Raw genomic sequence first — 13,241 nt, forward strand, 5'->3', positions numbered from 1 at the left:
TCTCTCTCTCTCCCTTCACTCCCTCATCCCTCTTCTATCCCCCCTCCACCCCCATCTTTCTTCTTTCTATCGTTCTTTTTTCTCTCATGCGTGTCCACGTCTGGTTGTTACGAAACACCAATCTTAATAATAATTCTCGTAACAGAAATCTAAATCAATATGCGCCCCGAAGCTGCTTCTAACTCTCTACCCTCCTCCCCTCCTCTCTCCCTCTCCTCCTCCCTCTCCTCCCCTCCTCTCTCCTCCTCTCCTCTCCTCCTCCCTCCTCTTTCCCTCCCCTCCTCCCCTCCTCTCCTCCCCTCCTCTCTCCTCCCTCTCCTCTCCTCCTCCCCTCCTCTTTCCCTCCCCTCCTCCCCTCCTCTCTCCCCTCCTCCTCTCCTCTCCTCCCCTCCTCTCTCCTCCTCTCCTCCTCTTTCCCTCCCCTCCTCCCCTCCTCTCTTCCCTCCTCTCCTCTCCTCCTCTTTCCCTCCCCTCCTCCCCTCCTCTCTCCCCTCCTCCTCTCCTCCCCTCCTCCTCTCCTCCCCTCCTCCCCTCCTCTTTCCCTCTCCTCCTCTCCTCTGTGCCTTTCCTTCTCCTCTCCTCCTTCCTTTATTTCCTTCTCCTCTCCTTTCCTCTTCCCCTTCTCCCCTCTCCCCCCTCCTCCTCTCCCCCCTCCCCCTCCCCTCTCCTCTCCCCCCCCTCTCCCTCCCCTTCCCTCCTCTCCCCTCTCCCCTCCCACCTCCCCCTCTCCATCCCTCCCTTCCCCCCTCTCCTCCCCCCTCCCCCTCTCCCCCCCCCTCTCAGAGACATGATGGTCAGTTCACGGTGATCCAGCTGGTGGGTGTGCTGCGGGGCATCGCGGCGGGGATGACCTACCTGGCGGAGCTGGGCTTCGTGCACAGAGACCTGGCAGCCCGCAACATCCTGGTCAACAGCAACCTGGTGTGTAAGGTGTCCGACTTCGGCCTGTCCAGGGTGCTGGAGGACGACCCGGAGGCCGCCTACACCACCAGCGTGAGTTTACACACACATATACAGGCACGCACACACACACATAGACATGACCCTGATGCTGCCTCCACCACCAGCGTGAGTTTACACACACACATGCTTAGACACACATAGACATGCACACACACACACATGCACACACACACACACACACACACACACATAGACATGACCCTGACGCTGCCTACACCACCAGTGTGAGTTTACACACACACATACACACATAGGCATAGACACACATAGGCATGCGCACACACACAAACACACACACACACACACACACACACACACACACTCTCTCTCTCTTGACTATTCACCTGTGTGTGATTCTGTCTGTGGACCAATAGGGAGGTAAGACACACACACACACACACACACACACACTCTCTCTCTCTCTCTCCTGACCCAGCTGTGTGTGTGTGTGTGTGTGTGTGTGTGTGTGTGTGTGTGTGTGTGTGTGTGTGTGTGTGTGTGTAGGGGGGTAAGATCCCTATCCGCTGGACCGCCCCGGAGGCCATCGCCTACAGGAAGTTCTCCTCGTCCAGCGACGTGTGGAGCTACGGCGTGGTCATGTGGGAGGTGATGTCATACGGGGAGCGGCCATACTGGAACCTCACCAACAGAGACGTGAGTGTGTGTGAGTGTGTGTGTGTGTGTGTGTGTGTGTGTGTGAGTGTGTGTGTGTGTGTGTGAGTGTGTGTGAGTGTGAGTGTGTGTGAGTGTGTGTGAGTGTGTGTGTGTGTGTGTGAGTGTGTGTGAGTATGTGTGAGTGGAGCAGGTAGAGCAGATATAGAACAGCTCTGTATTCCATCATGACAATCACTGAGATTGTGTGTGTGTGTGTGTGCGTGCGTGCGTGCTTGTGTGTGTGTGTGTGCGTGCGTCTGTCTGTCTGTCTGTCTGTCTGTCTGTCTGCGTGTGTGTGTGTATGTGTGTGTGCGTGTGTGTGTGTGTATGTGTGTGTGCGTGTGTGTGTGTGTGCCTGCGTCCGTGTATGTGCGTGTGTGTGTGTGTGTGGTGTGTGTGTGCATGTGTGTGTGTCCTCCCCCCCCAGGTGATCAAGTCAGTGGAGGAGGGGTACCGGCTGCCTGCCCCTATGGGCTGCCCCGGGCCGCTGCACACCCTGATGCTGGACTGCTGGCAGAAGGACCGCAGCCAGAGGCCTCGCTTCGGCCAGGTCGTCACAGTCCTGGACAAGCTGATCAGGAACCCCGAGAACCTGAAGAACATGGAGACGCTCTGCAGGTCAGTGTGTAGGTAGGGTGTAGGTCAGTGTGTAGCTAGGGTGTGTGTAGGTCAGTGGGCAGCTAGGGTGTGTAGGTCAGTGTGTGTGTAGGTCAGTGTGTAGGTCAGTGTGTAGGTCAGTGTGTGTGTAGGTCAGTGTGTAGGTCAGTGTGTAGTTAGGGTGTGTAGGTCAGTGTGTAGGTCAGTGTGTAGGTCAGTGTGTGTGTAGGTCAGTGTGTAGGTTAGTGTGTAGGTCAGTGTGTAGTTAGGGTGTGTAGTTAGGGTGTGTAGGTCAGTGTGTAGGTCAGTGTGTGTAGGTCAGTGTGTAGCTAGAGTGTGTAGGTCAGTGTGTAGGTCAGTGTGTAGGTCAGTGTGTAGCTAGGGTGTGTAGGTCAGTGTGTGTAGGTCAGTGTGTAGGTCAGTGTGTGTAGGTCAGTGTGTAGGTCAGTGTGTGTAGGTCAGTGTGTAGGTCAGTGTGTAGGTCAGTGTGTAGGTAGGGTGTGTAGGTCAGTGTGTAGGTCAGTGTGTAGGTCAGTGTGTGTGTAGGTCAGTGTGTAGGTCAGTGTGTAGGTCAGTGTGTAGGTCAGTGTGTAGGTCCGTGTGTAGGTCAGTGTGTAGGTCAGTGTGTAGGTCAGTGTGTAGGTCAGTGTGTAGGTCAGTGTGTAGGTCAGTGTGTAGGTCAGTGTGTAGGTCAGTGTGTGTGTAGGTCAGTGTGTAGGTCAGTGTGTAGGTCAGTGTGTAGGTCAGTGTGTAGGTCAGTGTGTAGGTCAGTGTGTAGGTCAGTGTGTATGTCAGTGTGTAGGTCAGTGTGTAGTTAGGGTGTGTAGGTCAGTGTGTAGGTCAGTGTGTAGGTCAGTGTGTAGCTAGGGTGTGTAGGTCAGTGTGTAGTTAGGCTGTGTAGGTCAGTGTGTAGTTAGGGTGTGTAGCTAGGGTGTGTAGGTCAGTGTGTAGGTCAGTGTGTAGTTAGGCTGTGTAGGTCAGTGTTTTTGTTTTTACAAAATGTTTACAAATTATTATTTTTACAAATTCTTATTATTTATTTATGTTTATTTTAGTTTTCATTGTTTATTTTTATGCAATCAACTTGTTAGTCAATTGTTCAATGTGGTATTTTTTTTGCTCTAGACACGGGGTGAGTCATAGTCAGCGCCCCTGGAGCAATTTGGGTTTGAGTGCCTTGCTCAAGGGCACATGCAGCTCCCTTCTGAGGCGGAGATCAAACCAGAGACCTTCAGATTGCTAGCCTGCCTCTCTAACCTCTAGGCTACTGCCACCCCCTATAGAATAGGTAATAGATTAGTATTAATTGTAGAAGATCACAATGGAAATAAGTTGGTCTTACGCCCACGATAGCTATCAAAGAATCAGATCGTTTACATACTTCTTTTATTTTAATTGCCATGGTACTGTACATTTTCAAATCGTTTGTGCGGCTAAAGATGTCAACAGAGCTCAACCGACACGCACCAGTAATAAGATGTTTTGACATCATGGATGTATTTTTACGACACAGCACAGACTATTTTTGCAGAGTTGTTGCTAGGTGCTAGCTTGCAAATCTGAAGAAAATAGAAGAAAACCTGAAGGAAAATCTCTGTAGTCGATGAAGCCATGATTGGTTTGATGCGTGGGAAGGCATCAGTAATTTTAAATGGCTTTCCACCCCCGTGTAGCTCCCTGCCACAAAGAGTTCTGAACTAGGAAAGACTCAACAAAGTGATATGTTCATATAGTTATAGTCATATAGTCACATAGTCATATAGTCATTATGCACTTACTGTATATAGCGCCTTATTCCAAAACACTTTACAAAGACCTCTCATTCACCCCAAACTCGCTAGTCAAGCCAAAATACTGCGACAACACAATAGATTGGGTGAGTAATCCCCACTGCTACCTAGATAACTATAACACTACTTTACATTGTTAGCGGGCTCACAAAACAAGCTGTGCTAGTTGACTAGCGATGTGTCATTGATTTTCAACAAGGCGGACATTTTTCGAAAGAAAAGTCCGATCATTACATCAGATCCTGACATGCTTCCCGACCAAAGCGTTAGAACGTGACCCATACATAAAAAAAATCATCTAGGCTAACCGAGTGAGTTGCTAAGTTACCATCTCTAGGGCAACACGACATGCTAGCTTGGCCTGGTCTCTCAGTACCGTAACCACCTTCCAAGACCGACTCCGTACAAATCCATCCTCTCATCCTCCTTCAGCTGTCAAATTGGACCGGGATAAAGTTACAGCCTCAAAGTTTCCCTCAAAGTTGTCTGGCTGACACACGGGGGAGAAGAAGAAGACTCGCCTTAAGAGAGAGCTAGCGAACGGCCTTGTTCGTTTTCCAATAAGCTCATCTCTGATAGACGGCGTCTCTGTGTTAAATAAAAAGCCTGGCTACGATATTGACATTGATCCATGGTGCATTCTGGGAGCCGAGAGAGAAAGAGAGAGAGAGTGCCGAGGCTCAGGTTGGATTGGACCTGTGTAAATTGCTACCGTTCACATCCTTGGTCCTATAGAGTTACTGGTGCATGTCGTGGGGGGGGGGGGGGGGGGGAGGCAGGGGGGGAGGCAGAGGGGGGATGGAGGGATGGAGAGAGGAGCTAGGGGGGGAGGAGGAGGAGGAGGAGGAGGGGGAGGAGTGTTAAGGGGGTTAAGGTTTTCTCCCTATATTAATCTACCCAAACCAGCCATCCTGCAATCAGACCCGCCACTCCTTCTCTATCATTTTAACTGCTATTGATTTCCTGCCTCGGCTGCTGGCGCACCTCAAAGCCACCTTTCTCCGCCTCACTCTCTCTCTCTCTCTCTCCCTCTCTCCCTCCCTCTCTCTCCCTTTCTCCCCCTCCACTCTCTCTCTCTTTCTCCCCCTCACTCTCTCTCTCTCCCTTTCTCCCCCTCCACTCTCTCTCTCTTTCTCCCCCTCACTCTCTCTCTCTCCCTCTCTCTCCCTCTCTCTCTCTTTCTCCACCTTTCTCCCCCTCATTCTCTCTTCCTTTTTTTCCTCTCTACACTTCTGCTCTCAAACTCCACTCTCTCGCCATCACTCACTCTCTCTCTTTCTGTCCCCCGTCTCTCTCTCTTTCTCCTTCTCCCTCCCTCTCTCTCTCTGTGTCTCTGTCCGACACCCTCTCTCTTTCCCTCTCTCTCTCCCTCTCTCTGTCTGTCTCTTCCTCTCTCTGTCTGTCTCTCTCTCTCTCTCTGTCTGTCTGTCTCTGTCCCCTGCTCTCTCTCCCTATCTCTCTCTCTCCCTCTCTCTCCCTCCCTCTCTCTCTCCCTCTCTCTCCCTCTCTCTCCCTCCCTCTCCCTCTCTCTCTCCCTCCCCCTCCCAGGTTAAACACCCCTCCTCTGATGGACAGGGCCATCCCAGACTTCAGCAGCTGTAACTCAGTGGACGAGTGGCTGGACACCATCAAGATGGGCCGCTACAAGGACCACTTCACCGCCGGGGGATACCTCACACTGGGCCACGTCATAGGCATGAACCAAGGGTGAGGGAGGAAGATGACGATGATGATGGTGGTGGTGGTGGTGGTGGTGGTGGTGGTGGTGGATGATGATGGTGGTGGTGGTGGTGGTGGATGATGATGGTGAGGGTGAGGAGGAGGAGGAAGATGAGGATGATGGTGATGATGGTGATGATGATGATGGTGATGATGATGTTGATGACGATGAAGATGTAGTCCATGTGTTCTCCAGGGACATCCACAGGCTGGGTGTGACTCTGATGGGCCACCAGAAGAAGATAATGACCAGCGTGCAGGTGATGAGGGTGCAGGTCCTCAACAGGAGCGTGCCCACGGTGCACGTATAACTCCAGCCCCCGGCTTCTAAAGGCCTTCTCTAAAATCCAGCCCCAGGCTTTTCTGAGGCCCAGCGGAATTTCATGGGAAATCGATCGAAGACTGTCGGAGAACTATAAGAGAGAGATTTGTAGCGGTGGTGGTGAAACGTGTGAAACTTCTTCCAGAGATTTCATCTTCAAGAGGATATATTATATGAAAAGACTCGAGTACAAGTTAAAAGTACATAGGTAATAAAGTCTGTGTGGACAATGTCAAAACATTTCTTTTTTCCTATTCCGATAAGTTTTATGAGTTATTATTATGTCTATGTTTGTAAAATATTGATGGACTGCCTTAAAAATCTCCACACAAACAGTTTTTAATTTCGTTGTATACAAAGATAAACATTTTACGAAATATGATTCGATTCATCAGACGTGTATGATGATGTTGAACAGAGCTGACTAACGACGCGGTCCCAGTGACAGACTGTTAAGGGCGGGGACAGAGAGACGTGGTCCTAGAGAACACCCCCCCTCCTGGGGGAGGTAGACCCCCTCTCCTGGTCCTAGAGGCCTGGGGGAGGTAGACCCCAACACAGGCATGAGTGAGAACCACAGGCGCCCCTGGACAGGACTCCAGAACCCAGAATCCAGAACCTTCCAGTGGAGTTACCATCAACACCTGAGAGTCCACTCACCTGAGAGTCCACTCACCTGAGAGTCCACTCACCTGAGAGTCAACTCACCTGAGAGGAACCTTCTAGAGGAGTAAACATCAACACCTGAGAGTCAACTCACCTGAGAGTCCACTCACCTGAGAGTCCACTCACCTGAGAGTCCACTCACCTGAGAGTCCACTCACCTGAGAGTCAACTCACCTGAGAGTCAACTCACCTGAGAGTCCCAAGGCTGCCCCAGAGAGGAAAGGACCAGTGTCGCCCCTGGCAACAACAGAGAGACACACAGACAGGTCACCTGGTTGAAGGACCCTGGAGGACCCTGGCGGCCGAGTTCTCCGGTGTAACGCTGCGTAGCGCACAACTAAACTAAACAACTGTACTTTTGACGAAAAAAAAGATGTTGTATGACTCAGTTGCACTTCATTTTACAGTCTGCTATTTTCCCCTGGTATTTACTTAGAAAATACATGGTAAAAAAAAAAACATTGTTACATAACTATTTACATGCTACTTACACGCTAGTTTCTTCATTGAAACGAGTACTACCGTACTACCATTTGGTACTAGTAACGATTTTGTGGAGCTATCTTCAGTAAGTACCACAGATAAACAGTGATACCACATAATTTCTTTGTAAATCGTATAGGTAAATAGTGATATACGCTACATAGACTGTAAGATAAAGTGTTACCTATGACCTGTTGTAGTTTGTCACTGTTTTGTGGTAATGAGAAGGGAAAAGAAATGTCTGTAGAATGATTTTTGGTTTGTTTTTTAAATCTAAATACCCTGAAAAAAAAAAAAACGGTATTTCCCCCGTGCGATCAGAAGAACGGTGCATTCTGGGGCACTTCCGTAGGATCTGATATGTATACGGTTGATCCTCTCATGACCTTTAACCCCTGAGTGTGCATCGTGTTGCTACGGTGACACGTCTCCATGGGGACGCTTTCGACAACACTGGACAACAGGAACAACACAGAGAACTGGACCTAAAACAGAGAAAAACACACTGGACCTAAAACAGAGAAATATCCATAATTTTATATACAGGTATTGTTTTGTTTGAAGAATGAATTTATATAATAATGTATACATACAGTCACTGGAAACACGTGGATCTGATTCACCTACTACACCTGATAATATCATTACTTTTCATTTGCTTGAAAAGCGAATTAAACTCCAAAAGACAGCGAACGGATCATTCTTGTTTCTCCTGTTGAATCATTTAATGTGAAAACTGTTCATAGAAACACAATAAAGGAACATTTGTTTGTGTGTGACTGAAACAGAGATGTTCACTGACTGTACGCACCTCCACAGAGTCCACACACTGAGAATGAATGAACACAAGAACAGCCGTGCCTATTGTACCTACTATAAGAGCTGCCTCGGGGGTCAAATGACCATAGTCTCTGCAATGGGAAGCTGCTACTTACACACAACGACCACTAGTTGGCACGTCTTGTAAATTATCCTGCCTCCTACCCAGAAAAACTGCAAAATAGCTTCATTCTAGCTTATCCTGATGTTATTTTTATAAATGTAAGGATACTGGGTGGTAGAATGCACATATCTAGGAAAAGTCCTGAAAGGAGGGTCCTGAAATTTGATCGAGTACAAAGATATAAACATGTATTTTACCCACAGGGTCAAATGACGCCACCCATGGCTGTTCTAGTGTTAAACAGGTGTGACATCACAACTGACCTGTCTAACAGGTGTAATATCAGGACTGCCCTGTCTTGTCTGGGATGTTTCAGTGTTTCACTAGAAGGTTCTTAACCCGCTCCCCGCCTGCAGATCTGCCATAGCTGAGGTGTCAGTCAGAACACTGGGTTTACCCAATCAGAACCTGTCTGATCGGCTGCATATCTAATAATTTATAATTTAAATAATTTTGCCATTTAGCAGACGCTTTTATCCAAAGCGACTTACAATTACGAATTACAGGGACATTCCCCCTGGAGTAACTGAGGGCTAAGTGCCTTACCCAAGGGCACACTAGTAGTGGTGTGGCTTCAGGCGGGATTTGAACTCACAACCTTCCGATCCCAAGTCCAACTCACTATCCACTAGACCACCAGTACCCCTACAATATATAGATATTTAATGTGAGTTTTAATGTGAATATTTAATACAGATATAATATATCTGACAGAGGATCAGAACCAGAAGTCAAAATCGGAATCAGAATTATTTTTATTGCCAAGTATATTTGTCTGACAGACTTCTTCGTTGGTGGTGGTAGGGACTGGGACAGTTCTACGTCCCAAGTCAGCTACACCAACCAATCAGCAGTCAGGCGAGAGGAGGAGCCAATATTAACCCTGTTACACAAGCATATTATTATTGTCCTTAACAGTGCTGTATTCCAGTACACAAAATGCATGTACAGCCAGTTCACTAACTGAGACATAATAAGCATCAAACAAACATTTTAATATGTTTTAGGGCGTTTCTGCTTTATTGGGATAGAGACGGTAGACTGACAGGAAGGATGGGTTCTTTTCTTTTTATTGCCAAGTATATTACATACGAGAAATTGACTTGTTGAGGTTGGTGCGTAGACACAAACAACATTAAACATAAAAACAATAAACATAAACATATGTAAGCAAATCAACAACATATGAACAACAAAATAATTGAAAAAGACAAGGGGAAGAGGGACAATAGAACAATAATTATGTAGGCTGTAAATTAGAGTAATGTAAAACTAATTACACTGTCAGTTGTGTGTGTGTGTGTGTGTGTGTGTGTGTGTGTGCGTCTGCATGTGTGCGTGTCTATGTGTGTGTCTGTGTGTGTGTTTGCGTGCGTGTCTGCGTGCGTGTGTGTGTCTGCATGTGTGTGTGCGTGCGTATCTGTGTGTGTGTGTTTGTGTATGTGTGTGCATGCGTGCATGCGTGCGTGCCTGTCTGCGTGTGTGTGTTTGCATGTCTGTGTGTGTGTGTGTGTTTGCATGTCTGTGTGAAAGTCCCAGAGTCAATGACGCGGTCTGCTGCAGTCAGACTAGATAGTTTCCAACCGGACACACTGTCTGTGTGTCTGTGTGTGTGTGTGTGTGTGTGCGTCTGCATGTGTGTGCGTGTCTATGTGTGTGTCTGTGTGTGTGTTTGCGTGCGTGTCTGCGTGCGTGTGTGTGTGTGTGTGTGTGTGTGTGTGTGTGTGTGTGTGTGTGTGTGCGTGCGTGCGTGTGTGTGGGTGAGTGTGTGTGTGTGTGTCTCTGTGTGTGTGAGTGTGAGTGTGTGTGTGTGTGTGTCTCTGTGTCTCTGTGTGTGTGTGTGTGTGTGTGTGTGTGTGTGCGTGCGTGCGTGCGTGCGTGCGTGCGTGTGTGTGTGTGTGTGTGTGCGCGTGTGTGTGCGTGTGTGCGTGCGTGCATCGACCGGACACACTTAGCAGAGAGCCTCATCACAGTACAGGCCAACACAGCAGCAGTACATACATACATATTTATCCTACGTGAATTCTTAACCAGCTTCTTCTTCTAATGAAGTCTTTGATGTAATGACTCCGGCTTCTACCTTCTCTACAGCCAGGCAGAGTGCTGTCCTCAGCCTGAACCTAGCTAGCTAGCAGAAGGGTACATCTTTAGCTTTCATCCGACTCAGAGCCCGCTGGCGCCAAAGCCCACTTCTCTCTCGGGGGGGGCGGGGGGGGAAGGGGGGGTAAAGCCGTCTCAAGTAGAAAACAATGGACTTTAACTGCTTCGCCTCGTCACTGTGTGGTTGTTACTGGAGGGATGATGAGCTCTGAAACAGAACAGAGGCCTTGTGACTTAATGACTCAATGTCCCCAAACCCACAGAACGCAGAATGAATCAGGCTTGATCAGCGCGTCTTAAGTAATTGTCCTTTCCTTCACCTTATTTGAGAGCGGGGAGGGGGGGGTTCGGGGGGGGGTTCGGAGAGATAATCCCGCTCCTCGGTTGAAAAGACGGACCCCGAACAAGACATCATTAATCTGGTTACTAAAGGGGGGGCGGCGGCGTGGCTTGTGTGCCACCCGAAGTCCCACACCCAATTATCTGCCTCGGGCCTGTCCCCATGACGACGACGAGACTCTGAGCCCCTCCCACTCGTCACATGTGCCGTGATTCCGTGACGGGTTCTACCAGAATGTCCCCTGGTTGACTTCTTCTTCTTCTTCTTCTTCTTCTCTGAGAGAGAGAGAGAGTGAGTCGTACGGAGGAGATCCTATTAATACCGAGCGTCTCTCCTGTTTTAAAACCCTCTCTCTGGAGGAGACGGGGCATTGTTCCGACCGTGAACTCCTAATGTTTCGAGTCCTCGTCCCCCGATCGACTTGTCGGAGCGACACACACAGCCAGTCATGACTGGGGGGGAGTCTGTCTGGGTTGTTTGTTATCGCACAGCCGCCAGGTCCCTCCTCGTCCACAAAGAGACCAGGGGGCGACAATACCAGATTCATTAAAACGCTCCAGTTACTTATTGTTTTGTTTTGTTATAAGTTTGCTGCCTTCTCCACAATGAGGCAACAATGCCAGAGTCATTAACACGATTCGGCTGTTTCATGTCGGTGTTGTTCACCGCCGTCGTAATGACGTCTTTGTGGGACAACCTTGAAACAATGCCACTCTAAATATAGCCGGCGGTAAAGTGATGTTGTCAGTGTCTCGGCGTACAATACACAATATGCTGAAAAAGGCAAAGACACAAGAGCGAGTCACAGCCACAGGGGAGTGTAATGTTGTCAGCTGGCTGGCGTTGACAGTATCAGGCTGGTGTTTGTGGCAGGGGTTTGATTGTGGCTGTATTAATTGGCTGCAGCAGGAGATACTGTAAGATTGAGTTCAGGCGAGCGGGTTATTCCCAGACAGGAGAATGATAGAGTACCTAACGCTCCGCTCTAAACAGGGAGACGGGGAGCCGTATATAAACAACGCGCGCACGCTCTTATTATAGGCGCATGTATACTTTAGACTTTTAAAGACCTACAAAGGTTCAGCGTGAGTTCCTCCCATCTCGTCTCTGTCACCTCTGTCAAGAAGTTGGAAGAGTCACAGAGACACACACAGACACACGCAGGAGGGTGACACACACACACACACACACACACACACACAGGAGGGTGACACACACACACACACACACACCCACACACACACAGAGACACACACACACACACACACACAGACAGAGACACACACACACACACACACACACAGACAGAGACACACACACACACACACAGGAGGGTGACACATACACATACACACACACAGACAGAGACACACACACACACACACACACACACACACACACACAGGAGGGTGACACACACACACACAGATTTTGTTTCCGTTTGTGTACACTCTGTTTCTGCGTGGTAAACATCCCCATGACTCACTGTCACACAGAGGAGGAGGGAACAGAAACAGAAGTTTTCCCCTCAGAAGACGAAGATCTGGTGGCGGTGAGTTTTTGATGTGACGGACAGCTCAGGATGTTGACGGGGTCAGGGGTCAGCCGGTTTGACATCTGCGTGGACGTCCACATCGACATCACCCACCTGCACCTACACCTAACAACGCTGTAACATCCTTGGCAGTCCAGAGACGCCCTCTCCCTCTCCCTCTCTCTCTCTCTCTCTCTCCCTCTCCCTCTCTCTCTCTCTCTCTCTCCGACACACACACGCACCACTATTACATTATGCATTCACGACTTAATGGTATTGTTTTCCGAATAAGGCATTTATTATTCATGAGGAACACAGAGCCTGACGGTGTAAGGGTACATATATACATTTAAATATAAATATGAATACAGAGGCGGCCGTACGTGCGTACACAGCATGGAGTCCTGTGGCTTGTCTGTCTGTCTGTCTGTCTGTCTGCAGGTCCTGGGTATGCAGATGAGGTTGTCTGTCTGTCTGCGGGTCCTGGGGTATGCAGATGAGGTTGTCTGTCTGTCTGTCTGTCTGTCCTGGGTATGCAGATGAGGTTGTCTGTCTGTCTGCGGGTCCTGGGGTATGCAGATGAGGTTGTCTGTCTGTCTGTCTGTCTGTCCTGGGTATGCAGATGAGGTTGTCTGTCTGTCTGCAGGTCCTGGCTATGCAGATGAGGTTGTCTGTCTGTCTGTCTGTCCTGGCTATGCAGATGAGGTTGTCTGTCTGTCTGTCTGTCTGTCCTGGCTATGCAGATGAGGTTGTCTGTCTGTCTGCAGGTCCTGGGGTATGCAGATGAGGTTGTCTGTCTGTCTGTCTGCAGGTCCTGGGGTATGCAGATGAGGTTGTCTGTCTGTCTGTCTGCAGGTCCTGGGGTATGCAGATGAGGTTGTCTGTCTGTCTGTCTGCAGGTCCTGGGGTATGCAGATGAGGTTGTCTGTCTTTCTGTCTGTTCTGGCTATGCAGATGAGGTTGTCTGTCTGTCTGTCTCTCTGTCCTGGCTATGCAGATGAGGACACCCCAGGGTTACCTTGTGATGTCATTCGAGGCTATAAGGGGAGGGGGAGGGGGGGGGGGGTGGATGAAAATAATAAAATAACAATAACAGCTGTTTATTCTACGTTTTTAGAGCTGCAAGGTCA

The 13,241-nt window shown here is 49.1% G+C and overlaps 1 protein-coding gene across 1 annotated transcript in view; it reads left to right on the top strand.

Moving 5' to 3' along the window:
• Window positions 1–6,034, top strand: part of epha8 (eph receptor A8) — a gene marked incomplete at both ends in the record, with an annotated part of 84,850 nt that extends 78,816 nt beyond the window's left edge. The window contains 5 exon segments of the mRNA XM_080548484.1: window positions 784–993; window positions 1,468–1,617; window positions 2,045–2,235; window positions 5,553–5,711; window positions 5,920–6,034. Coding sequence (XP_080404610.1) covers window positions 784–993; window positions 1,468–1,617; window positions 2,045–2,235; window positions 5,553–5,711; window positions 5,920–6,034 — 825 coding nt within the window.
• Window positions 6,035–13,241: the final 7,207 nt, after the last annotated feature.

The sequence above is a fragment of the Nansenia antarctica genome (assembly GCF_963989245.1).
Source record: "Nansenia antarctica genome assembly, chromosome: 18".
NCBI classification, from domain to species: Eukaryota; Metazoa; Chordata; class Actinopteri; order Argentiniformes; family Microstomatidae; genus Nansenia; species Nansenia antarctica.